Below are 27,786 nucleotides of genomic sequence, written 5' to 3'. Positions count from 1 at the left end.
TATCAAAATTCCAGCTGACTTCTTTGCAAAAATTGAAAAACTTATCCCAAATTTCATATGGAAGTGCAAGGGGCCCAGGACAGCCAAAACAATCTTGAAGAAGCAGAGCAAAGTGGGAGGACTCACTTTAAAGGGTACTAAAAAGCTATAGTACTAAGTCAGTATGGTACTGGCATAAGTTTGGGTAAATAAATCTATAAGACACAATAAAATCCCAGGGGGAAAAACTTATATTTACAGTCAGTTTTACACAAGGGTGCCAACAACACCCCACGGAAAGAATAGTCTATTCAACAAATGGTGCAGGGAAAGCTGGGTATCTGCAGGCAAAGAATGAATCTGGAATCTGGACCCCCATATTTTATATTACAAATAAAGTTAATTCAAAATGGATCACAGACAGAAATGTAAAAAATAAATGTACAAATTTTTTAAAAGAAGATACAGTATAAATCTTTGTGGTCCTAGGATAGGCTTTGGTTTCCTAGATACAATACCAGGAGCACCAGTGATAGAAGAAAAAAGCAGATAAACTGGACTTCATCTAAATTAAACCTTTTTCTTACAAAGGACATCATCAAGAAAGTGAAATGACAGTGGTAGGGGGTATCTCAAGTGATAGAGTGCATGCTTAGCAAGAAAAATAAAATAAATCAATACATCTAATTACCTCCCCTATAAAGAATTTTTTTTTTAATGTTTAAAAATCTAAAGTGAAAAGACAATCTTCAGAATAGGAGAAAAATTTTACAAAGCATGTATCTAATAAGAGAGTTGTATCCAGGATATATAACAAATGCTTACACCTGAACAATACATAGAAAATCGACCCAATTTTTAAATTTTCCAAGGATTTAAAAAAATACACAAATGGCCAAAAAGCATATGAAAAGAAGCTCAGCATCAGTAGACAAATCAAAATGAAAATGAGATCTTATTTTACACCCACCAGGATGGTTATAATCAAAACATGCACAATAACAAGTGTTGTTCAGGAGGCAGAGATACCTCATATGTGGCCAGTGGAAAGGGACAATGGTGCAGCTTCTTTGGAGAAGTCTGTTGTTTCCTCAAAAGGTCAGAGTTATATTTCTCAGCAATTTCACTCCTACATGTAGAGTCATCGCTTAGTATCCTCGGGGGGTTGGTTTCAGGAAACCCCCATCCTGGATTCCATAATCCAAGGATGTTCGAGTCCCTTTACAATCAGCCATCTGGATCCATGAAGTGGAAACTACAGATATGGCGGGCCAACTGTACAGCCAACAGAATGAAAACATATTCTCACAAAATCTTGCACATCAATATTAATGGCAGTATCATTCAGAGTAGCCAAAGGTTACAAACAATATCCATCCATCAATGAATGGATAAACAAAATTACCAAGAATAGGCCCACAAACTTTTGGTCATTGAATCTTTGACAAAGGAAGTGAGAAAATACAATGGAGTAAAGACAGCCTCTTCAGAAAATGGTGTACGGAAAACTGGACAGCTGCATGTAAATCAATGAAGTTAGACTACTCCCTCACAGCATACACAAAAATAAATTCAAAATGGCTTAAAGACTTAAACACGTATACAAGACACTATAAAACTCTTACAAGAAAACATAGGGAAAACATCTGACATACATCTCAGCAATGATCTCCTAGAGCAGTCTACTCAAGCAATAGAAACACAAGCAAAAATATACAAGTGGGATGTAATTAAACTTACAAGCTTTTTCACAGCAAAGGAAACAGTAAGCAAAACAAAAAGACAACCTATGGAATGGGAGAAAATATTTGCAATAAATGAGACTGACAAGGGCATAATTCCCAGAATATATAAACAGCTTTTACACTTCATAAGAAAGAAAAACAAACAACTCAATCCAAAAATGGGCAGAAGACCTAAAGAAACTTTTCTCCAATGAAGTCATACAAATGGCCGATAGGCACATGAAAAAGTGCTCAATATCGTTATCAGAGAAATGCAAATCAAAACTGCAATCAAATATCACATCTCGCCAGTCCGAATAGCCATCATTCAGAAGTTCACAAACAATAAATGCTGGAGAGGCTACGGAGAATAGGGAACCCTCCTACACTGTGGTGGGAATGCAGTTTGGTGGAGCCATTGTGGAAAACAGTATAGAGGTTCCTCAAAAGACAAAAAATTGACCTCCCATATGACCCAGCAATCCCACTCCTAGGCACATATCTAGAAGGAACCCTAATTCAAAAAGACACCTACACCCCAATGTTCACAGCAGCACTATTTACAATAGCAAGACATGGAAACAACCTAAATGTCCACTGACAGATGACTGGGTAAAGAGGTTGTAGTATATTTGTACAACAGACTACTATTCACCCATAAAAAAAATAATAAAATAATGCCATTTGTAGCAACATGAATGGACCTGGAGAATGTCATTCTAAGTGAAGTAACCCAGAAAGAGAGAGAAAAATACCATATGAGATCGCTCACATATGGAATCTAAAAAAACAAACAAACAAACAAACAAAAAATAAACCAAACAAACAAAAAGATAAACTTATCTACAGAACAGAAACAGACACTGAGACATAGAAACCAAACTATGGTTACCTGAGGGGAGAGGGTGTGGGAAGGAATAAATTGGGAGTTCAAGATTTGCAGATAGTATGTATAGAGTAAACAGCAAGTTTATACTGTATAGCACAGGAGAATATATTTCGTATCTTATAGTAACTTATATTGAAAAAGAATATGAAAATGAATACAGGTAAGTTCCTATGTAAAAGAAGTGTTGTGCTGTACACAAGAAACTGATGCAACATTATAAACTGACTAGAATTCAATGAAAATATTTTTAAGTAGACAAAAAACGAAAAAAAAAAGATATTATCAAATCAAAAGAATAAATTACTGATTGAGGGTACAACATGGATGGACCTTGAAAGTTTATACTAAAGTAAGCCAGACACAAAAGGGCAAATAGTGCCCTTTTAGGTGAACTGTCTCTAAGCGTTTATTGTACTATTCCAGTACATTTTCTGGAGGTTTGAAGTCTATCAAAATCAAAATAAAGTGTATTATTCATTAAAAACATAAAATGATTCCTCACAGGAGGGCTTTAATTATTAAATGCAGAAATGCATGTAAAGCTCCTGGAACAACAATTTGCATGTCCACAGAGAGTCACTGTTGTCACTGCCACTCAGAGGGTGGTGCCAGCGCTGATGAGGGCTGCCTCCACGCGCTCCCCTGCAGAGAGGAGTGAGGGCCTGGGCTCTGACAGGAAGGGTGACCATGAACATGGGTTAGACAGAGCCACTCCCCAGACTCTGCGTTACCCAGCTTTCTTATACAAACTGCTCCATCTAACATAAACACGCTACAGGGATGGATCTTACAACACAGGGAATATAGCCAATGTTTTACAATAACTATAAATGGAACATAAAAATAAAAATTGTGCAACTATTGTACACCTGAAACTTATATCATATTGTAAATCAGCTATACCTTTATAAAAAATTTTAAAATAATTTAAAAATTTTATCACTTTAGTATTCAATTCGGTTTTTAAGTAACTACTAAACAGCTTAGAAAGTATAAAATATTTAAGTGTGATAAGTTTGTTTACATATTTATTTACTTTCAGCCTCCTGCTAAAAGAGAAATTAAACAATTTTTTTAAACACAGCTTAACAACCATAACAACAAAAAGACAAAAGTGAGAGTGAAGACAAAATGGAGATTGAATACTTAAATGAAACCAGGGGAAGGTAAAGTCATAAAAATGAATGCCATGAAGTTAGGGTAAGTGTTAAAGGCCGACTAGAAATTCAGCTGTAAGATTCTTGGCAGCTAAAGCAAAAAGTAAAAGATGATGGGGCGGGTGGTAGAGCTCAGTGGTAGAGCGTTTGCTTAGCGTGCCCGGAGTCCTGGGTTCAAGTGCCAGGGCCTCCACGAACAGATAAATACACCTAATTACCTACCCCCTAAAGAGCCCCAAAGAAAAGAAAAAAAGAAACTTGTTTCCTAAAAAAACCTGATATTAAATTTAGATTAAATACTTAAAAAAAAAAAAAGAAAAATAGAAATAAATGAGTGACACAAGCGATAATGCCCGTGAGATAAATCTGCAGTGGCTGCTGGCAGGTCCCCATGTCCCACGTGGGAAAATCTGAAACATCCTTCTCACCACTCAGAGTCATCCTCAGCCCACACCACCCCTCCCCCTTTTAAATGCAGGAGCACTATTAGGGCCCGGACTTTGCTCTCTCTGTGTCATCAGAGTGAGACAGGATGGAAGGGGGCAGAGCACAGCCATTCAAGGAAGGCCACAGCAATTAACATCAAAATGGTGAAGGATTCAATCCCCAATAGGCCTTGAGGCTCAAGATGAAGAGATAAAACTTCTTCTAGCAAAGCTTGAGCTTCATTATACACCCATTGTAATACTAACATGGTGAATAACATGCCCCAAGGCACCATGGCCATCCCAAGGCTTGCCACAAAAGGTCACAGGGTAGGAAATGGCCAACTACCTGGGAATCCCAGCCCCTTGCCCTTAGGCTGCTCAGCCTACTTATTAGCATTTGAAACAACCAAGCCGAAGAAAACTAGAAACACAGCGCCACCTCGCGGTCACCACTCTCTCTCCCTCTTCCGAGAAGGCCCACACTCTGTCTGTGGAGTGTGTACCTACTTTTAATCTGAGCACCCGAACCCCACAACTCGTGGCCTTTCTCTTGCCTTTCAATATGTCTCTGTGAATAAATCTACCACTACTCAACAGTGGCTTGTTCTTGAAATCTTTCCTGCATGAAGCCAAGGACCCACGTCTGGTGGGGCACATTCCAGGGGCTCAACCAAAGCCTGGGACACAGCCCCTCTCATGCCCCACATCTGTTTTCTTGTATCAACAGGACTGGGATATGAAGGGAGTTCTGAGGCCCCAGCTAAGGGACAGAAGCAGCCCCCAGGGCTCAAAATGGCGGGCAGACCCTCCCCCAGCAGGGGCCCTGAGGTCGGCCCTGTTCTCTGTGGTTCCCTGTTGTGCTGACCCCCTAGCCAGACAGCGTTCTCCTAGGCCTGTCCCCACAAAACCCTTCTCTCCAAAATGCAAGCACATCATGTCACAGTCCTCTTATTCAACCAGGAAGTTTTCAGCGCACTTTTTCCTTCCCTAGTAAAGAATCTATCTGTGCTCCCTCCCATCCCACCACTTCTTTCTTTGTGAGAACTCTGCACTCCCCACACACCATCCTGAACGCAGCTGCCTTGCTAGCTGGGACCGAGATGCTTCAGTCTCACACAGCCTGAGTCCTTTCACTTTCCCCTTTCTACCTTAAAAAGCCTTTCCTGAGTCTCCCACCCCTCTGATTCTGAACTTCACAAAGTGCTGAGGTTGCAGTCACTGTGTGCATACCTCCCAGGTTTTGGCTAGTTTTCCTTCACAAGATCTTCACTAAGGAGCTGCATCAAGAAGTTTAAAGAGGCTATTCTTACATCTGAGCTGAGGAGCCTGCATAAAATTTAAATGGCTTTGAAGAGTTAACCAGTGACAGAGTTTTCGCAGGTCTTAGTCAACAGTGTCATGAGGCAAAATGTTCTTCAAAGGCTCAGAGTGGCTTCTGAACACGGAGTCGGTAGGGAGGAGATGCCAGGCAGTGAGTGGAGTGAGTGACACTGGGTACGCTTCCCCAGCTGGGGAAGAATTGGATTTTGTTCTAGTTTTCCAAACAATTTCTGACTACCTTTTTCTCTTATTGTCACATACCATTTCCTACGAATTAAGAAAATCAATGTCTGTCATTTGCGCCACTTGGTAGAAGCTACACGATGCCATTCACAGGGCTGGGATATAACAGCCACACCAGTCTAGGTTGAAAGACCAGTGGGGGTATTTCCAAGGTAATCACGGGCATGCAACAAACTCCCCAGCTTCAATTACCTCATCTCAAATGTGAGGCCAATAAAACTACCAAGCAAAGTGCGTGATGATTATGGCCGACATCTGTTTACTAGGTAAGTGCCTGTAAGAGCTGCCGCTGAATGGGGAATGAGTATGATCAACGAGGCCAAGTCAACCTGGTCACACGCTCCCTGCCTTCCTGCGTTGGTGCAGGACCGGAGTTTGTTTAGCTGAGATGAACGCCCCCAGAGCAGCCCCGAAGGGAAAGCTCCCAGCTCTGCGTGGCGAGGCGTGTTCCTTTCCTTCTCAGAGCTGATCACAGTTTGCAGTCGTCTGTTTTTACATTTATCCCCTTAGTACCTGCCTCCCCTCCAGAGTTTTGCTTAAGCAGCACAGGTCCAGGTTTGTGTTGCTGCCTACTGGATATTCTGGGCTGGGAGACAGGCGACCCCACGTCTGGCTCTGGGGCTGAACGGAGAGGGCAGAAGGCCCAGGGGCCCATGCTGAACCGAGGCCCCAGCACCCAAAATTATGGTCTGACTTTGGGCAAATTACACAGCCTTCTTTACCCTGAGATTCCTCATCTGTCCATGAAAATAACTGCCCATGGCGTATAGAGTTTCAAGGATTAAAGGAAATCACCAAATTCACAACCTATTCAAGGGGCTACCAGTACATCCTCAACAGGCACATGCTACCTTTACAGCTGTGACACACGCTAAGCGGGGCGGACAGACACAGTGAACACTGCTAAGTGCCTGTTTGTTAAGTGTTTCATGAGTGTTATAATACTGTTCACAACTTACAACAAACCCAGGAAGAAACGAATATTATGATGCACATTTCACAGTTTCACCAACAGATTAAGGGACTTTACACTCTAGTCCAAGGCCCTTTGGTGAGGAAATGGCGATTTAAACCTGTATCTGAGCCCAGGCCTGGGCTACATCTCTCTCCAATCCACCTGTCCAATACACAAGTTTGCACAGGCCAGCTCTTAAATGCAATGTGTGCCACCGTTTGTCAATGTTTGTTAATTACCATAAACTGCTCTCAGAAACCGCTACAGAAAAGACAGGTGGACCCACATCCCTGCCAACAAAGTAGAGGAATTCTGCCTTGCCTTCTCCTGTAATGTGCAGAAACCCTTCCCTACACCACCAAATTCAAATGTATGCTTCATCCGTGTTTATGTTTGCACACGGAATATTAAAGTAGAAGGTACCTGCAGTAATTCTATCTCGGTTCCTTTCCAAGTTTCCAGATTATCCACAATCAGTCTGTGAATGAAAATACTACAATGTGAATGAAAATACTGCAACCATGTCAGTAAACAAATAATGCTGAAACCAAGTCATCAGCGGCTGCCGCCATCCCCCAGCAAGGACAGGCCTGAAGACCAGCCTCTACAGCCACTCACAACAGTGCCCTCTGAACAGAATGAGAATAAGAAAAGACAGGATACTTGCCCTAGATAGTTAGGTGCTTGTCTAAAGAATGAATCCAGTGAGCCCAAATGATACATAGAAAATCACTAAACTCTTTAACTTGACATACCTGGCTTTCTTTAGATAGCAATGTTTTATTGTTCCAACTACCTGGTCTTTGTTGTAAAGCTCCTATATATCCTAGCTCCTCCCCAACCTCTTCGGAGCAGTCCCTCAGAGCGATCTGAGAGGCTGTCATCCCGGCTCGAGTCCTCCCGCCAAATAAACATAACTCTTAACTTTTAGGCTGCACATGTATTTCAGTCAACAGTTTTGGACACTATGAAGGGACCCAGAGCAGACTTTCTCCACCTGAACTCTCCGAGTTTCCGGAGCCTTGGTACCAGCAGTGGCCCTTTGTGCCCATCCACCTCCTCGGGGAGTCCAGATGAATTTGGGTGAGTCTATCTTGGTTCTCAGATCTCCCTTATTGGGTGATAATCCTGAGTTTTATTTGGCGGTGTATCCAGGTACCTGGCCCTCCAGTTGAAAGATACTGGTGGGAATAACCCACCCAGTGGAGACATACTGGGTGGGGCCTGGTTGAAAGATAACGGGAAACACCCATCTTTAGGAGACTTCCAAGGTGGGGCTGGTTGAAATATACCAGGAAAATACCCAGTGGAGACATCCAGAGTGGGTCCATGTTGAAAGACACTGGGGTCAGGACTGAGTGGTTAGGTAAGCGGCTGGTCTAATGTTTTCCTCAATTTGGTTACCTCCATTGAATTTTTCAGAATAAAAGTAAAACTCTTATGAGGAACCTTTCAACTCCAAAAATGGGACCCCCTTCCTGGCTGGTAACAGTTTTCTCGGATGACTGAGAAACTTGCAGGAGTGGTATAGGCAAAGACTTCATGCCATAGAGTTGTCCCTGCGGGAAAACCTACTATCAATTTTATTCTGACAACCCTACCTTAGAATGGGGAATAGAACTTTCAAAAAAAAAAAAAAAAGAAAGAAAGGAAGAAAGAAAAGGAAAAAAAGATAAAGAAATGACAGATTGCCAGCCTCCAACTAATACCCCAGCCAGGTTTATATACATACAAAACTTACAAATTTAATTGGGAATTAAAAAATAATCTCACTCTTAAAGTAACTAACCAGGCCTGATAAAAACATTTTTTGGAATTCTGGACTTATAAAAACCAAAACACTTTTAGGGGGAACTTAGATTTCTCTTCCTGTGTCTTTGAAATATAAACGTTTTATCTTTCGCTGGGTGTTTTATGTGTGTGTGTGTATGTATGTATATATGTGTTTCCTTTTTGTTTTTAATGGAAAATTTGGACTCTGCCATGCAAAAGGTACAAGTATTGTGTACATATGGTGGCCACACAAATAAATTGGGATTCTCAACAATCCTTTGTACCAATTTTCAGGCATTTTGCCATCTTAACCTTTGTTGCATCAGTCTGGACCATGAACTGCTTTACCTTTTGGAGAGTAAACTTTTGAATTTTATTTAGGCAGCACCCCTACTCTCATTTGGAAAAGCCTCTTCATCTTATTCATTTAAAATCACTATATATATATAAATTGATGGCCATATGATGGATCCCTTAATTTGGAAAACTTTTAAATTGGTGAAAGTTGAAAGAGCTCTCATTATAAACAGCCGTTTTATTGGTACCTATTAAAATCAAGTTTAAAGGTAGAAAATATATCTAATGGTTTATCTAAGAACTTATTTTAAAAAAACTGGTTTAAAAAGCTACATTTATGTTTTTCCTTTCCCATTAATGGTTTTAGAGATGTTAATAAAATCTTAGAATAATTAATGTTAATTAGGTTGAGTAACTGGAAAAAAGAATGTAAAAATGTCGAAAGATTTTTTTCTTAACAGAAAAAAAAAAATAGATAAGGGGATTATCCAAAATGGGTAAATTTTTTTGATGGTTATTTTGAATGAGATAAATAAAATGGACATTATTGGATTTAGAGACAAGGTTTTGATACTACACTACGTAAAGTTAAAAAAAAAAATGGCCAAAAAGATCACCTACTGCCCCCCAAAATTAAAGTTCAAAGAAGTCCGTTTTATTTGCCCCAGTTTAAAATGTATGTATTTATAGGGATAGATACATATAATATATGTAGACTGTGATATTTGATCAATGACTGGGGCAACGGACCAATTAATCAAATTAAAATTTGAGAAGGGCCTTAGTTCTTTGGCTAAAACATGGGGATCCCAGAGACTTTTCTATAAAATTAGATTCAGTGAAAAAAAAAAAAGAAAGAAAGAAAGAAAAGAAAAGAAGAAAAAGGCTTCTGGCATTCCTTCTAGAAATAAAAATTATTGATTAAACTTAATAAATATTAAAATTAAAGTATAAGAGTTAATAAATTTGAGATAAAAGTTTGTAAAATTGGTATGTTTAAATGGGCTTTATATAAACTTTTTGCTTAATTATGTTGTGGTATAGATGTGTTTCAATGGAAAAACGCTTCCCCTTCTTGGTATTACAAGGCTGGGCACATTTCTGTCCCTCAGAAAATATTAATTGAACAAAATAAAGGAAACCAATAGAGTTACATGAGCCGTCCAATATAATGTAAAACTAAAAACTAATATTCAGTGGCTAATAGAAAAATATAATAAGAGGTTTACCCTGGGTTTAACTTATAACTCAAGGAAAAGAGACCTTACTAAATGCCTTATGCAAGCTTTGGAAGACAAGGTAAATTGAACCTTAAAGTTTTAAAACATGGAATTCTTTGTTTACAGCTCTTCTCACTGATACAAAAAAGCGAAATAAGGAGATACAATTGGGCCTGCGTGACAGAGCAGTTCTCTGGGGAACTGGAAGTGTCTGTCATTGTCTTGCAGATCAGAAATGTATATACAGCAAACAGTGACCTAGGACTGAGCCTAATTAGCTCAATGAGAGAAAACTTAAGGCCAAAGAAATTTTTGGCATTTTAGAACTCAGAACTCTGATGGGTCCGTCAGACTTTGTCAAGAAATCTTAAATGTATTTTTCATAAATAGTAAGCCTTAGTGATTTGAGAAAGCAAATTCAGCTTACTCCAACTATTATTATACCTATCTTATAAGTAAGTTTTAAAGTGAAGCTATGAGATCTCTAGCTTTTGTCTGTTTATAAGCCTGAGTACACATTATAGACGTGAGATATTTCTACAGCTAAAAAAAAAAAAAAAAAAAAAAAAACAAAGTCAAAGAGCTCTGCTTAATTGACGTAAAAAGTAATAGCTTACAAATTAAGTATTTTTAAAATAAAAACTGACTAAGTTGACCTTCAGGTTCACGTGAACTGGAAAATATTCAATATTAAGATAACACTTGGTATTGTTTAGTTTAAGTATGTTCTAATTAATATAGACATCTTTAAAGTCATCAATATTAAGTATAATACCTTTACTGTACCTAGGTTTAATGAAAGTCAAATAAGATCCTGTTATATCTGTTACAGATTTGTCAAAAAAAAATAATAGTAATGTGGTGTGATAAAATTTGAAGTAAATTAAATGCAAATGAGATGAGAGTTTTGGGTAAATTTTTTAAAATATATATTTAAAATGTATGCTTAAGATAATCTCTAAATGTTTGGTATCTAAATTCTAGACTTGTGCTAAATTAAGATAAATGATAGGATTTTATTTAATAGCTATACCATTTTCAGATAAAATAAGATTGAAATATGAATTACTTAACATATGACTTCCTCTTACAGAGAAACTAAAGGTGTTTAGAAATATTAATAAATGCTTGGTGCCACTCTGAAATAGTCTCCATTATTAAGGGAAAGATCTCAGTATCCTAGGAAGGTAAGATAAATGTGTAAAGGAAAATATAAGGAATGGAATTATATTTTGTTAATGAAAAATAGTGACTTTGTCCTGAATCTAGTTACTTCTGAATGGAAGAAAAAATAAGGGACACACTAATACGAGTATAGAAAGCTGTGGAAGGCTTGTGGAAGAGGAACCCTGAGGAAAGAGTTTTGTACGTGGTCAGAATTGGCTAAGTTTAGAATCAATTTGGGCAAAGTAAATGAATCTTAGAAGTAAGCTGGTACAAGACTAGATTTGGTTTTCTCTCTGTTAAGGGGACAAAATTTTCTTAAAATATTAATCCACCTTCAGTAACAAATTGTAAAGCTTCTTATGCGACTTAAGTGATCTGTTGTGCCTTTACCTTTGAAATATTTTCTTCTTAATGAGTAAGTACTACTTTACAGTGATCTATACGTTTATCTGACCAAGTGTTTTGAAAACTTTTAACAAGCTCCCCAAATATCAATTTCTCATTAAAATTCTTTTAGTCTCCAGTTAACTATGGGATGCTACAAAGGGTCCCTGAAACATCTCAAAGAGAGATTTTAAAGTAGTAAGTTTCATTTGGCATGTTAACTAACATGGGAAGTATTGTCAAATGAATAATAAATCTTCCTAGGTTATATTGTATGAGAAAATATTATTAATATAGATATTCTAGAAATTATATGGACTCCCTAACATTCTGGTATATCTGAAATGTTACCAGTCATAATTCTGGTTATTGTGACCAGGTTTCTTTATAGATTACAGTGTAATGTTGTTTAACCATGCTGTTAATTCTGTTGTCACTTATAGGCAGGTAATTGTTTTCTTCTGATGATTTTGCAAAATACTCTCTCTTCAAGGAGATTTACTGATTTCTAATAAATTTCAAACTATAGCACTGAAATAAACTGGGTAAGAAATTTTAAAGGTCTAATGAAAACTCTGATTAAAAGAATTAGTTACGTGGGACTGAGTAAACTGATGAATATGGTTACAATTTTTGATTTTGTCTGAAATACTACTGGCTTTTAACCTGTTTACCAGACATAAAGAAACTCTTCTCTTTAAACTAGTTATGATTCACGTCAATTTGATAAATTATACCTATGTAAGCAGACTTAGAACAGTTATCTTTTCTCTCTATCTGATCCCTCAAGAGACTAAAATCTTTAAGGTCCCCAGTGTCTCTATGAGATAAATTAGGAAGATCGTCTCCTAACAGGTATAGGAACCTCAATGTATTTTAAGGACTTCAAAAAGAAAAGAATTTACCTAAACCTGTTAGGCAGAAATCTATGACATGCCCTTGACGGGGCTTTCCTGGCCTTAGCAAACCTTATTAACATTCTAGCTTAAAAGTCCTTATTAAAAGTTCCAACACAGCCAATTTAAAAGAGCCTATATGATCAAATAATCAGACTTAACTTGTAAACAAATTCACCTTGATTTCACTATATTTGATAAAAATGAGGGAACTTTAGAGAGAAAAAGATTATATTTTAGTGGATATTAAATTCTCGTTTTGTTAATTGAGGTCTATATTTAGTAAGACACTTCCCAGATCATTCCTTGCTGTCATGTTACATTGCTGCAAAGTTTAATTGAATTATTAAAAGGACACTGTATGTTTCTTTCTGAAGCTTAGTAATATATCCTTGGGTAAAGATCCAATGCCCCATGACCTGCGGCCAGGGGATTATACATACTGGAACAGGCATGACTTAAAGAACTGTCTCCAACATGAATGGAAGGACTCTATCAGGTACTCTTAACTAGACCATACACAGCAAAGCTGAAGGAAACTGACTTTCTGATTCATTTCCAATCAGAAAGAGCCCCTGCAGTGCACTGGCCTATAGAGCACTGCTCACCTTAAAACAATGCCCAAATGGAGAAAAAGCTACCAGGCCAGGATGAGAAGACGACGACATATGAGGTAGACAGCTGACCCAAGACACCAGACCAGGCCTGTATACCAATTACTTTGATAATTTCTCCTACCTTTGATTATGAACTACTCCAATTGTTAAGTTTATGGTAAATTACCTATGTCTAATACTTCTGTGTTACCTTGGTGGGTTTCCCTACTCCAAGGCTCTAACTAGATAGCCCTCAGAAACGTTATTCTAAAAAGGAAATTATAGTTCTGTTTTGGCCACTGTTGATCTTACAAGGTGGGAGACCTCACCTGGCCAATTAATACCTGCTCGAAGCCTGACCATAAATACGAACTTTCTTGTAAGATCACTCAAACTCAGTCAGAAAAACAAGAAAAATTTTAACCCAAAAATATAACTTCTTGACTATTAAATTCTTAATCGTGACTTTATTAACGTTACTAGCTGTATTACTTATATCCTGTCTATTTTATAAGATTGTTTTCTCTTACATTTCCCAAAGTGTAGCTAGGCCTACAACAAGATTGATGATGGCAAATCATATTGAAGAAATACATAAAATTTATAACCCTGCATAAAATAATTATAACAGTGTGATTCTAGGTATGGGAATGAGCAACAAAGGGTAAACATTTCCTGGATCATAACAGACTAGTAAGACAGGCCATCCAGAGAACTTTTAGTATCAACAGGGCCTGATAAAAACACCTAAAACCTTGAATGTCAGGTCAGAAATTTCTTCAACCTGAACTAGGAATGAGCCTTCATAGCACCCTGGGACAAAATTGGTCATGAAATGTCTCTCAAAATATTGGTCGAATTTAGGACCAAGGGGGAGCACTGTGAATGAAAATACTACAATGTGAATGAAAATACGGCAACCATGTCAGTAAACAAAGAGTGCTGAAACCAAGTCATCAGCAGCTGCCACCATCTCCCAGGGAGGACAGGCCTATAGCTCAGCCTAGGCAGCCACTCAGAATGGTGCCCTCTGAGGGGACTCAGAATATGAAAGGACAGAATACTGGCCCTAGATAACTAGGTGCTTGTAAAAGGAATGAATTCAATGAGCCAAAATGTTTACTTCCTCCCATACAAAGAAAATCACTAAATTCTTGAACTTGAGATGCCTGGATTTCTTTAGATAACAAGCAATCTTTTATTCTTCCAACTCCCTGGTCTTTGTTGTAAAGTTCCTATATAATCCTAGCTCCTCCCCTACTTCTTGGGAGCAGTCCCTCAGACAGATTTGAAGGCTGTCATCCCGCCTCGAGTCTTCCCGCCAAATAAAGCATATATCTAAACTTTCAGGATACACATTTCTTTCAGTCAACAAGTCCCAGAATAGACACAACTCATCAATTCTGTAATGGAACACACTGGATCAGGAACCAAAAGCATGTTCTAGTCCAGAAAAACTACGGGACCCTCTTTCTTCCTGTCATTATACAATCCCACCAGAACTCATTAATTTGCTGTCTGCTCATCTGGCAACCAAACTCAGAGAAGAGTCAACTCAGCACAGTGCTGTGCTGGGGAGAACACCCCGCAGCAGCATGGCGGGCTGCCTGCTCTCCCGCACGCTCTGCTGACCCCTAGTGTCCTCCGTGGAGACCAGGCCAACAGAGCTGTTCCCAACGGCTGCAAAGTCCCACACATTAAATAAAAGCATTTTATTTTATACGATATGTTACGTATATAACCATCTCTGAAGACAGCTTTGCAAGAAGCCCAAATCTTCAACATTAATCTGCAAAGGCAAATGCTGCCCCCAAGGGAAAACAAGTCTTAAAACGATGCTAAGGCCTCCAAAGTCCTCTCCAGGACCATCAATCAAACTGCCTGCAGGTCTGCAGCTGCAGGCGGCTACATGTCTGTTTTTAAAGCAACCCCTTCCTGCCGTCAGGTGCTACAATGTCCCTCTACGCCCTCCCATCTGAGGGTAAGAGCAGCCAATGCAGAACCTTGCAGGGAAGCACTGACAATACTGGACAAAGAGGATCAGAGCTAAACTAAGCCTTCTGCTGACACGAGCTTGTCACTGTGTCATTTTACAGATGAAGATATATAGAGAGAGGTGGGGTGATCTTGCTCAAAGTCACACAGCTAATAAGTGGCAAAGTCTGTAACCCAGCTACACCCTCCGGTGTGACGCCCCCACTGGGACAACCACAGGGTTCTCTCGAGCCTGCCGGACCAGTCCTTTACTGTCACTCATAACCCATCACAGGGTCTGACCCTAGTCTGCCTTTTCAGCCTCTTCTCCCTCTAGTTTCTCAGGAACAAGGCTGCTCGGGCCACTGTGTGACTTACGGCTCCCCAAACCCTCCGTGCTCAGGGTGGTCTTGCCTGTGCATCCAGCACCCTGCTCAGAGGCTCTTCCTCCCCTGCAGGAGGACGTTTCCACTCTACGCAGGGACACCCCCTCAGGGAAGCCCTCTTTTCGCCCTCAGCATGGCAGGTGTCCCAGGCCATATCCCGAGCTGCCCCATTAGGACTGCGGGTGCCCAGGTTTGCTAGTCAGACCAGCAGCCTCAGAGCCAGGGTTTATGCCCGGGTCAACCTGCAAACCTAATGCCCGCCTCACAGCCCCCAGTAAGCAGGTCACATGGAAGTCGCAGCAAGTGCCCCACCCAATCCCGAAGTCTCTTCATTTGCCAGCACCGCTGATAACTGGTCTCCAAACTTTGGTCAGTTTTGCACAAAACAGCAGCTTCCACTGTGAAGCAGGGGGTTTTCTCTTCTGCTCCCCATCCTTACTGGAAACGTCAAGGGAAACCAAAAGGCCTTTTCTCAACCCTTTTCTGATGACACCCTCCCACCCACAATATTCACATGCTCAAGAGCTTTGGGTCCACGTGGTTTTGTTTCCCATACGCTAAGTGGCTCAAAACACTGCGGGATTCTTTCTCTTTTGAGAGTATTTTTTTGTACTGAGTTTATCGGCTTTAATCACTTTTTGTGTCTCTCTTCAGTGTCCCTAGCAGTTGCCACTTCTTACTCCCTTCAGCAGCATCCCTCCCAACATCTAGTCTAGGAAATCAGCTGTGATGAGGGGCCCGGGGGCAGTCACAGAAGATGGAACTAAGGCACAGAGAGGTGACATAATTTGCCTGAGAAGATCAGCTTCAAGCCCCAACACTGTGTGTCACGTCCCTCTGTTTAACACTTATGCTAAACTAGTTAACTTTTTATAGATTATGGTTATAAACAGATGAGGTATCAAAATACATACAAGGACACACATCAGCTCTATGATGTTCATTAACTCCACTATTTTGTTTCTACTTATTTTATTTCTGTTAAAAAATTTAGGAACCTCTGCAGTCAATATAGCAAAATGTTAATGGGTTTTAAATCCAGAATGTAGAGGCGTACGTGTATCATTAATCATAATTATTTATATGCTCACAAAATGATTTGACAGTCTCTCTCCCCTCCCGCTACTAGCTACTGGCTCTCACCTGAGCTCCCAGACCACGCATCGAACAGCCTTTCACTTTACCCACAGCTGAACTCATCAGTTTTCCCCCAGAGCTCCCTCTGCAGCTTTCCCTCCTCAGAGCACAGCAGGACCATCACTTACCTCATTAATCCACCCAGAAACCTGGGCCTTACTCCATCCTACCTTCACAGACATCATTCATCCTTTCCTTTTTACCATCTAAACATGCCTAAAGTCTGTTCATTTTTTCCCAGTGCCTGTCCCACTGACTGTCCCACCGTTTAGGTGGAAGCCACCAACACTTCACACCTGGACTCACGAGTCTCCCAAGTGGCCCCACAGCCGCTCTCCCATACTAGAAACAAATGGGATATTGTCACTCCCGTGCTTTTATGACTCTTTTCAAACCTACTGTTCTTAGAAGAAACTCCAAGTTTTTCAACTGTTGAAGGTGTTTGCCATGAAACTTTGAGCTCAGGAACGGCAGGACCTCCCATCTTCTTGGCCCTCTCCTTTCCCCAAGGCCCAGCCCTCTCCCCCTCTGCCCCACCCTCTGGCACAGCGCTGGCTCAGGAGGACCTGCTGAGCTACACCAGCCTGTATTCTAACCTGGCCTTGAGTTCTTAGCAAAGTGCTTCACTTATCCATACAAATCCAAGGTAGATTAGAAAGATTATAGATGTTGAGCTAGACTATTTATTTGGGGATTTTGCACTAGCAACCTGCAAGCACATGTTCTAATGATTCTGTCTTCTTAAAACCACACCCAGATTTTAGTAGTATTTGTGGAATGTCTTCGGAGTAAAAGGGACTGTACTTTAACAGACTATAGGTTTTATAACATGAACAACCCGGACAGGGTCACAAATGGAATCGCCTCACAAGTGACAGAAGACAGGTGAGAGGCACAAAGCAACAGGTCTCAAAGATGGTAAGAGCAAAGTTGTTTCGCCAACCCCCCAAAAATTCCTGAAAGAACCAAAAATTCTGAATTTTGGAAGTAAAAGGCTATCATATAGAGAAATAAAATAAATGATCCTCTTCATCAGTGTTTCAAGATCTGACTCCAGATATTTTAGCAGGCCATACTGAATCCTAGCACAGAAAAATCAGATGGACTAGTGGTGAGTAAGTTCCAGAAAAACGGCAGTAATTCCTCCACTTGTGTAAAGACATACCCTCACCTGCCGAAGGTGAATGTAGAACGCATTCTGGAGAAATTCGGAAGCTTCCAGGGTCCGCTTCTGAATGGCAAGGACACGGACAGCTTGAGAGCATGCTTCTAACTCAGTCACCGGCATTCTTACACTGCAGGGGGAAAAGGAGGCCCTCAGTCGAGAGCAGAGATATTCCTGTCGTGTCTCCCAGGGCGCGCCTCGGGGAATCAGTGCCCTGCAGCAGCCCGGCCCCAGGCGAGGACACGCAGCGTGGCCCACCGAAGCAGGAGGGGCACTGTGTTTGAGAAATCCCATCCCCGATGGGGGCAAGAGGGGCTGGTGGGTTTGAGTGAACCTATAAATGCCCACAGAAATATGCCTGCATTCATTCAAGTGATACAAGCAATAGTAGCAGGCTATTTAACAAAATTTCAATTTTCAGTGGAAATTTTGCCATTCCTTTCCACTTGTCCCCTGCACTCTGAGACAGGCTAAGGCTCTCTCACACCTGCAACTCTGAAGCAATAGTTGTGAAGTAATTTTACTTTGCTGCAAGTGTCCTCGCTCCCCGTGTCACTGTGTCTGTCCTCTCCTAACACAGTCGGATATCTTCCTGGATCTCTACCTGAGTTCCTTTCTCCTCCTCCTCAGATCCTGAGATAAAGGACAAGTGAAGACACATGACCAGTAAAGGCACTGTGGACTTGACCGAAATCCACAGTGACCCCTAGGTGAGTGCTGCCCACCCCTTACCTTCGATTCTCAAGGTTCTGCCCAGGGTGACATCCAGCCCAGAGAGGTGGCCCAACTAAAAGCTATGTGGCTTGGGCACGGGGACAGGTGCAGGAGCTGGTTCCGAGGCCAGACCCCTCCCCACGTCTGTTCCCCTCTCCCCCGAAGCCCCGCTGCCAAGCACTCAGGCTCCGTGATCTGATGTCCTTCTCTTCTACTCTACTCCAAACCCTTTTCCTTTTCCTTTTTTTCCCTAATTATCCCCAGCTGGAGTGATTTTTCAATCGCAGTATCTAAAAAATTTCCTGCAGCCGAAAATGAGGTCTCCAGATATCAATGCCCATATGCTGGCTCCTGAAGAGAGCCACTGGCTAGGGGGACCCTCACCAACACTCACGGGGCATCAGACATGTTCCAGGGTCGGCCACCCCCAACAAGAGTTTGCTGTGACCCCTATGCCCGCACAGCATCCCTGCTCACAAAAATATAGTTGGCCCACTTATCGGTTATTAAGAAGCAAAAATACAAAATTGCTCATGTTTCTTACTAAAATTATCTATGAAGCGGAAAAGGGAATTGTAATAGAAAAGAACAATTTTGACCCCATGTTAGGTCTGTTCCTTTGGCTTTAACCCTGTGCCCTGTTTTCTAGGCTCAGACTTGCTATCTCTGCACCATTTGTAAAAGAAAGTTGCCTTTAGACTGAAATATCCAGGACAGCCTGTTCTCCTGGCAGTGATCTTGAAGGATGCTAACTAATCTGCACTTATGTAGAGATGGCAAGTTGCAAAATAGAGAATAACTTTGTTTTATTTTTGGAGGTTTTACAGGGGCAACATGATTTGATCCACATGGACAGCTGCAAGAACAGCGGATTCAAAGGACAAGCAATTCATACAACAAGAAGTTTCCAACAACCAACTGCAGCCCGGCCCCTTTTTAGTATAAAAGGAGACTCAATTCTGACTTGGGGAAGATGGTTCTCCAGGACATCAGTCTGCCATCTTCTGGGTCTGCCAGCTTTGCAAATAAAGTCACTATTCCTCGCTCCAACACCTCATCTCCCAGTTTATTGGCCTGTCATTTGGTGAGCAGAATGAGTTTGGACTCGGTAACAAAATGACTGCTTTGGAGGTAGTATGTCTCCACTGTTTCCTCGTTTCCAATATGTAACATGCACATTATTTATGATCTAGTGCAAATAATTCATCAAAGACAACCACAAAAAGAAACTATACTCACCCAGCTATCAACACTGAAGTCAAAACCTGTCAATTTTATATGCTGTTTAAGAACACAACCGAAAAACCTAACATAGGGAGTCGATTCCACGGAAATAAAATTATTTCTACTCCTTCAAAACTTTTTATTTTCTTTTCTATTTTATTTTGTTTTGCTTATTGAAAAGAAAATAAAAGTCAAATCATTTTATTTCACGTATTTTTGTTATAGCTACATACTTTAAATACTACAAAAAGACTTAAATTGCAATAAAAAATTGTTCATATATTAGTATAAAGATATATACACAATCAATGGGGATTAGGAAAGGAATGGACATTTACTAAAAATCCACTGCAATCCAGTCTTTTACAAGCATATCATGGAATATAAGCTCTATTATGCAGGGAGCCTCACCCACATTCTCACTACTGAGTCCCTTAGTAATCAACCACTAAGTCACCAGCATAGAACCATGTGATCAATATTTTAGGAATAAATGAGGGAATTAGCTCATTCAATTCTAAAACAAAAACCCTAAAATAAATACTGAACTTATTTACAGATAAAGAAAATTTGTCCCCAAAAAAGTAAAGTTTCTTCCTCAAGGTCACAAAGCTAATAACTGGTAAAGGTAAGATTTGAACTAATCTGCCTGATTCTAAAAACTAAGGTGGAAATCCCATTCGACTGGGGAGTGTCCAGCTGCACAGCCTATCACCCTATCTTTGTTCAGAGCTGGCCTTAGACAGCCTGAGATAGCACCCCATTCCTGTGGAACTCGAGGGCAAATGATAACAATAAGGATTTTATATCCAGCAGTTTCTTAGGTCTCATGTATATAAAGTGTCAGCAGGTCAGCAGAAAATCTCTGGGAACCATGAGTGGGTCCAGACCGTTTTGCTGATTAGAAACTCAATCTATCAGGATAGAGTGACCTTCCCATGAGAGGCCACATGGACATAAACTAAAGGCAGCTGAACAATGGAAACTAGCAAGACCCCGGAACTCAAGCAAGGATCCCTGCCATCCCCCACCCAGTTGCCTCTTCATCCGTGTGGACATGAAGACAGAAGACCCGGGTTCTTGTCCAAGTTACACTATCATGGATTCTCACCCATAAAAAGTTACGAATCTATGCTGTCGTAAGTCCTTTCCAACTCAAATATGATGACACCAATATCTCAGCAGAATATCTATGTCTCCACTTCCCCTCTTCTAATAGGAGACTATTTCTGTGGACACAAAGCAGAAATCCAATTTTAAAAACCTAGCAAGAAGCCAGGCGAATTTCTGCTTAAGAGACTTTGCTCTCACTCTCTGTGAATGAAAACTCAGAAAAAGTGGTCCTTCTCCCTCAGCAAATGGGAGGTAGCCTGATAGTGTGTGTGTGTGTGTGTGTGTGTGTGTGTGTGTGTGTGTGTGTGTGTGTGTGTAAATCAAATATAATCATGTCTGGGACGTGTACAGATTATTTCTAATTTCACTGTAATTTCATGGGGATGAGCCAACATTTAAAGTAATTTGAATGTAGTGTTCTGAGACAGACTCAGTCTCTTTTGGTGGAGGAGGTGAAAGGGGAGAGTAAAGGAGGAAAGAGGTAAATGAAGCAAAGAAGTAAGAATACTGCTAGGGAAAGGCAAGACGTTAATTTTGTTCCTCATTGCATCACATACAAATTAGGGACTGGCTTTCCCCCGATGTCTTATGGAGCACTGAGTTGCAGAAGAAGAGGCGACAGCCCATTTCTCACTGAGATTGTGACTGTACGTGGCATCTTATAGACACAAATCATTTACCCTGATCAAACACTCTAGCAGCAGGCTGTAATTCTCCTGTTTTGAGAGACAAGAAAACAGGAGTTCAAAGCGGGTAGATAACTTGACAAAATTCAGAGGACCAGTAAACAAGAGAGGATGAAATCAAACTCAGATCTGAATGCAGAGTCTCACCTTCCCACTCCCAGGGCTGGAAAATCCTTAACACACAGGCTCCCCAGCTCCCCTACAGTGTTCCTGGCGCCAAGCATTTCCCATGGTAATGGTCTCCAGTTCTCACAGACACAGCGATCTGTGTAGCCAATGACCTTGATCAGACCTTGATCATCTACCTGCCACGCCCACCAGGCTTAACCATACAGGCAGGAAAGCTGGCTTTCAAGTGCATACAAAGCCACCCTTGGTCTAACCTGGGCTCTTCTGCAGCTTCTCCAGCCTAAAGGCAGCCATGAAAATGCTCACAGTTTGTATGTGAGACACACAACCTCTCTCCATCTGTGTCCCCACCTATACTACTTAGCTATGAACATTTTGAGAATCTTGGAAACAAATTTTTAAAAACAGAAAAGAAAGGATTCTGGAACAAGTACTTAATACTTACAATTTTAAATGACAAGTTACAAAGTGAGTATTGACAAACCGAATCTTCCTTTCTAAATGTCAGTTTTAAGCATTTAAAAATATAATAGCAAAAAATTCTCACTTACAAAATTAACAAAAACATAAACAATAATCTGGAATAAATTCAAAAATAATGCCCATATTCTAAATGGACAAACTTCAGGACTGTACTGAGGGTTAAAGTAAGAGGTATGAATGTAGAGACATAAACATATTGCATGGAGAAAAGCAGTTTTGTAAAGATGTAAGTTCTCCTAAGAATAATTCAAAACTTACTAAAAAATCCCATGAAAATTCCAATCTGATTTTTTTTAACTTGAACAAAATATTTTGGAATTCTTCAGGAATAATAAAGTCATAATACTTGACAAGAAAATTTGGGATGGAAGAAAAGAATCAAAAAAATCAGACTGCCAGTGATTAAATAAATTTTTACAATATGTAAGATATGGTGCTGGAGTAAGGAAAGGAGATTGACAGAAGGGAACCATGAGCTCAAAAAGAGACTCTAGTGTATGTAAGTATTTTGTACAGGTGGGATTTCAAATCAAAGAGAAAATTATGAATTTGATAATTGTCCTAGGACAGAGAATCACCTGGAAAGAATATATTCCATTCCTGTCATAATGACCACAAGATAAATTGCAGATAGTGATGTAAATATTAAAAAGTACTAGTAACAGCAAATACAACTCTTTGCTCTTATTAACTCAACTTCTCCTCACTATAACATGTACTATTATAATCTCCATCTTAGAGATTAAAAAAAACCTACAGAAGAGATTTATTCCATTATAAGAGAGTATTTCTAAGAATAATGTCAAAGATAAAACCCATAAGGAAGACATTTACTATCCTAAGAATAGTTTGAGCCACAACAAAAATCAAAAAACTTCCTGAACAAAATGAAAGGAAAGAAATGACAAGAAAAAGCTCTGTGATACATGTTGATGAATTCACGAAGTTAATTTTCATAACATACAAAAAGCTGTCACAAAGCAACAAGAAGCTCCCTCACTTAAATGTGGGCAAAGAACAAAAGGAATCATTCTTTTTAAAAAAGTCAAATGGCTAATGAGTGAAAAATGCTCAAAACTTCACTGGTCATCAAATGCAAACTAAAACAATGAAAAAGCACTTTGCTTATCATATTGGCAAATATTTTTAAGATATTCTAGCTAGTGTCCATCTGTGGGAGAACAAATCATGAGCGACTTTTTCAGAGGATGACATATCAATGGATTTGTAAGCTCTGAAAAACGTACATACACACTGACTCAACTCCACTTCTAGGAATCGTTTCCTTTAGGAAAAAAAAAAATCAGTCCAAAAAGATGTACCCATCAGGGCATTTACACAACACTGTTTACAAAGGTGGGAAGAAAAACTGAAGTGAAATCATATCCAGCGATAGAGAATTGGTTACATAAGTAATTGTGCATTTTTTCATTCCCCAATGGAGAAGGAATTTCTAGTCACTTGAAAGGAGTCTGTGATGAATGTAAATGTCACATCCAGGGACTAAATTTCCAGAAGCCTTAACTAAAGGAATACACATACAAGATCACAGGAATGTCTGTACAAGAAGGATGCAACTCAAACATACTTTCTGACAGTGGAAAATGGAGAAAACTTAACTGTCCACCATCAAGACAATGATGCGGTAAATCAAGGCGAGCTGTGGGCGCTGAGGGAGCCGGCGTTTCGCCGTGGTCCAGGGCCTTGTCCACAGCACTCTCCCACCAAATGTGTCCGTGGACAAGAGACGACACCCGCACATCAGGAGACCCCTCCAATCTATCTGAAAGGGCCGGGTGAGTCTGGAGTGGGAGGACGTCCATGATATACCCCTGAGTGAATAAAGCGAGCTGCAGAAAAACATATAGTATGGTCTCATTTTTAAATAAAGCATATATACACACACCTATACATTGATTTCTCATATGTGTATATATATGTATCTCATAGGCATAAAGGTCATGAAATATATATACCAAATTTTCAACAGCTTTTACTCTCAGGAAATAATGGGAAGGGAGTTAGGGGCCTTCCTGTACCACCACAGTTCTCTTTTCAGTATTTCAGTTAAGTATACTTGGAATTTAAAAGTTTATTTAAGTCCGAAGTAAAATGGACGATGCCTCCATAAGACAGAATGCTACACTGGTCTTTAAAAATCATGCCAGGGGAGATAGAATATTGTAGAAAAACATGTAATAAGCCGAATGGAAAATGGAGGTCTCCAAACAGTAAACAGGGACACATTGCTCACTGGTTTTTATGACAGAGATGATACACACTGACGAAAAGAACAGAAAATAAATGTTAAATTGTTAATTATTATCTCTGAGTAGCGGGACCAGGATAGACTCTTTTGCCCCTTTTTTCAGACATATTATATTAAATGCACATTATTTTTCATCTGAAAAAAAGCATTTTTAGACGTGTAGTACCACGCAGTGGGGAATAATACATGAATACTTACAGAAACAAGTAACTAGGAGACACCGCAGCAGCGCCACACAATGTGGAACGGGCAATCCTGATTAACACCGCTCAGTTACATAAGGATCCACAAAGTGAGAGCACCTGCTGTAACAGGGCGTGGCCCCCTTCTATTTGTCAGTTGTGTCTTCAGGGCTGAGGCAGTTCTGAGCACGGCCAGTGTCAGTTCCGGCGTCTGGATGGATGCTGCTGGAGGTGAGGGCACCTGCAAGCAGAAAGGAAGAACAGAAACCATCCTCTGCCTTTTCTGTCTTGTTTCTTTGTTACTTTAAAAGAGAGGCATAAATAAGATAAACTGTGTATCTCCCCTACTGAAATTTCAGTAATGAAACCGTTTTTAAAGGCTTCAGAGCTTATATTCTGTCTATAACTGTCTTTTCAACAAAGCATCATATTTATTAAATGTTAATTGACTCAGTTAATTAACTCCCTGTTGAAACATTCAAGTAAAGAACAAGAAAGGCCTTATGTAATAGAACCACACCTGCAGTGACTAGCTCAGCTGTCTTGACGGCAATGCAGTCAGCCCCCACCATACTGAGGCCCTGAGCTCCTGATGCTGGTAAGAGAGCACGCTGCCGCCTCAGATGGAGAGATACTGTGAAAGCTTTTTTTGAACTCTACAGTACTGACAAAACATAACTGACAAATCCCAGGCTCCTTTGAAGCTGTCATTTTCGGTTTCTGGCCAACCCCAGTCAATGAGCAGAACCACCCCATTCCCGAGTCATGGGAGACACGTGGGAAGAAATTTTGTAGAAATTTCCAGGTACAGAATGTAACCAACTATATGTAGAACTCTGATAAAAGAAAAGATGAAATACTCTGATGTTGAAGACACTCAAAATATTCTCCTAAGCCTTAGTAGCTGGAAAGGCTGTTCTTCTCCTCAGCCACTTATTTATTTCACAGCCAGTGAGCATCTCCCACAAGCCCTGTTTCCCTGTGTCTGCTGGGAGCCTCAGGCACACTCTTGTTGTCGATCTTATAAGTCACAGGGCAGACGCGTGTCTCTCATGCCTGCCACCCTCACACAGGCTCGCCTCCTAGCCTCACTGTCTGAACTTGGCCCCATTTTCTAACCTGTTTATTTGGTATCTGTTCTTCTGTAAGCTGCCTGAAATGCTTTTTGGAACAAGTCAGAAGAATCAGTGGGTAGAGAAATGGACAGTTGGACAGGTGAGAGGTGGGCAGACAGACAGAGAGACTCCAAGAAAAGGGGAACAAAGAAAATTCCCTATGCAGAACCCTCTTCTAGTCAGGGAAGAAAACCGCCACGGAGACGTGTGAAGAGCTAGGTGGCTTAGGGCTGTTTCCTGGATTCCATGAAAAGTCCCACCAAGAGAGAGGGTAGAACAATAAATAATAAAAGAAAAAACCATGCATGCTTGAAAAATATATCTACAATAAGTACTTTCTAAAGAATAGATTCAAATCAGCAGGGCCCAATTACACAATCTTTGGGTATTTACAGAAATGAGAATCCCATCTCCAAACCACAAGGCATCCCTTCGGAGCACTGAGAGTATACACGAGGCTGTTATAAAGCCTTCACCACAAAAGCTATGCTCTCCTGCACTTACGAGGAAGGAGCAGCTGTGCTCGGGCTGCCCACGTGCATCATTTACACCCTACACCACCTCTACGGGGGAGGGACGCCTAGCGAGCCCCATCTCTACAGGACAGAAAACAAGCCCGGGAGAGGCTAAGCCGACCTACCAGTTCTCCATCTCACAGGACTGGTCTCTCCAGACCAGGACTCGAACTCGGACCCACGTTTGTAATCACGGTACTACCGTGTTTTGTGTGCTTTTTGTGTATATAATACATTTGTTTCTGGCATGAAAGTATATTTAATAAATTTTCGGTTGTCCTGTCTATCTCATTTGCTCACAATCAGTCTTTATAGTGTTGAATTGTACTCTTTTTCCGTGGAGAAAGAACGGAACGAGCGGGTGTTAGAATGAGGTGGGGCTCCATTCTTTATCTGTTACCTCATCTCATCCAAGTCCCCAACCAGGGAGAAGGAGCAAATGTTTTCTTCATCTTTAAAAGAGAGGGCTCCACTGATGGTGACTTAACTCCAAAACCAAGTCTGGGGAAAGGGCACATTCAGCAACCAGAGCATTATCACCTGTAGGAAGGCAAAAACAGTTCACGGGAGGGCTCAGGGGGTCACCCTGATTTAATTTCAATCGATAAAACAATAATGCACTCTAAAAATACTAGCATGCAATGGATTGGCTCTTTCTTGACATCTAGCAAGTTTCCACAGCCCACATGTAAAATTATCGTGAACCAGTGAAAGGAAGTGTCTACAGACAAGAAAAATCAATGCCACAGGTAAACTGAAACCCAGGCTGGAGGAAAGGAAGAGAAAGGGCATAGTAAAGAAGTGGGGAAAGGCTGGGGAATAAAAATCATCACACGGACTCTCAAGCATCATCCAACAAGCATATAATCATTCGAGAGAGAGAGTTACTGAGGTCCTATTCTGTGCAAGATTGTAGAGCGGGTGAAGCAAGGGCACAGCGACCATGGTGGCAGCAAGTGGCGGGGCTCAAATACACTTCTGATCCCGGTACTTGGCACACTTGTCCTCAGTATAAAGGGAAAAAAAAAAAAGTAAAATAACTCTGTAAACTCAAAGCATTGTTAAAAAAAAAAATTAAACAAAACCTAAATACCTGGACAGACAAACCACGCACATTGCTGGATCAGAAGACAGCGCTCTTGGAATGGCAGTGCTCCCCAGAACGATCCGTATATTCAACGTGGTCTCGATCACAATCCCTGCGGGCTCCTCTGCAGAAACTGACTAGCTGCTGCTACAATTCATATGGGAATTCGAGGGTCTCAGTAACCAAAACGTACTTGAAAAAGAAGAACAATGTGAGAGGACTTGTAATTCTCAATTTCAAACCTTACAACTGTATGCCTAGGTGAGATTAGAGGCCATTGTGATGTTATTACTGTGTTTATCCGTATTTTCTAAATTCTCTACAATGAATATAACTGTTACAATAAGAAAAATAAAAAGTAAGGTATCTTTTAAAACATGCACACCGATTCATTCATTGGGAAAAAAATATTTTAACTATAAAGAGGTAACCAAATATCTAGTGAAAAAGGACTACTTAAAATCAAGTGTGTATTTACATTTTTCATAAATTGAAAACTGAAAAGCACAAACACATCAAGTTTCTAGGGAGACCGATGCAACATATTAATAGTTATTTTCAAAAATTCTAATTGAACAA

General features: G+C 40.4%; 1 protein-coding gene across 3 annotated transcripts in view; it reads right to left on the bottom strand.

The window, feature by feature from the left end:
- LOC141573941 (trafficking protein particle complex subunit 9-like) overlaps positions 1-27,786 on the bottom strand; it is a 184,253-nt gene that overhangs the window by 126,088 nt on the left and 30,379 nt on the right. For all 3 annotated transcript variants that reach the window (XR_012500440.1, XR_012500441.1, XM_074346849.1), the window contains exons 4-7: positions 27,214-27,399; positions 26,521-26,660; positions 24,507-24,731; positions 17,697-17,820 (exon numbers count right to left, since the gene is read on the bottom strand). Coding sequence is in view for 1 of the 3 variants with exons in the window: in XM_074346849.1 (XP_074202950.1) it covers positions 17,697-17,722 (26 nt within the window). In the remaining 2 variants the exon portion in view is untranslated. The remainder of the gene's footprint in view (positions 1-17,696; positions 17,821-24,506; positions 24,732-26,520; positions 26,661-27,213; positions 27,400-27,786) is intronic.

This window comes from Camelus bactrianus, chromosome 18, assembly GCF_048773025.1.
Source record: "Camelus bactrianus isolate YW-2024 breed Bactrian camel chromosome 18, ASM4877302v1, whole genome shotgun sequence".
NCBI classification, from domain to species: Eukaryota; Metazoa; Chordata; class Mammalia; order Artiodactyla; family Camelidae; genus Camelus; species Camelus bactrianus.
The sequence above is the reverse complement of the archived record's forward strand: the minus strand, read 5'-3'. Positions and strand labels throughout refer to the sequence as shown.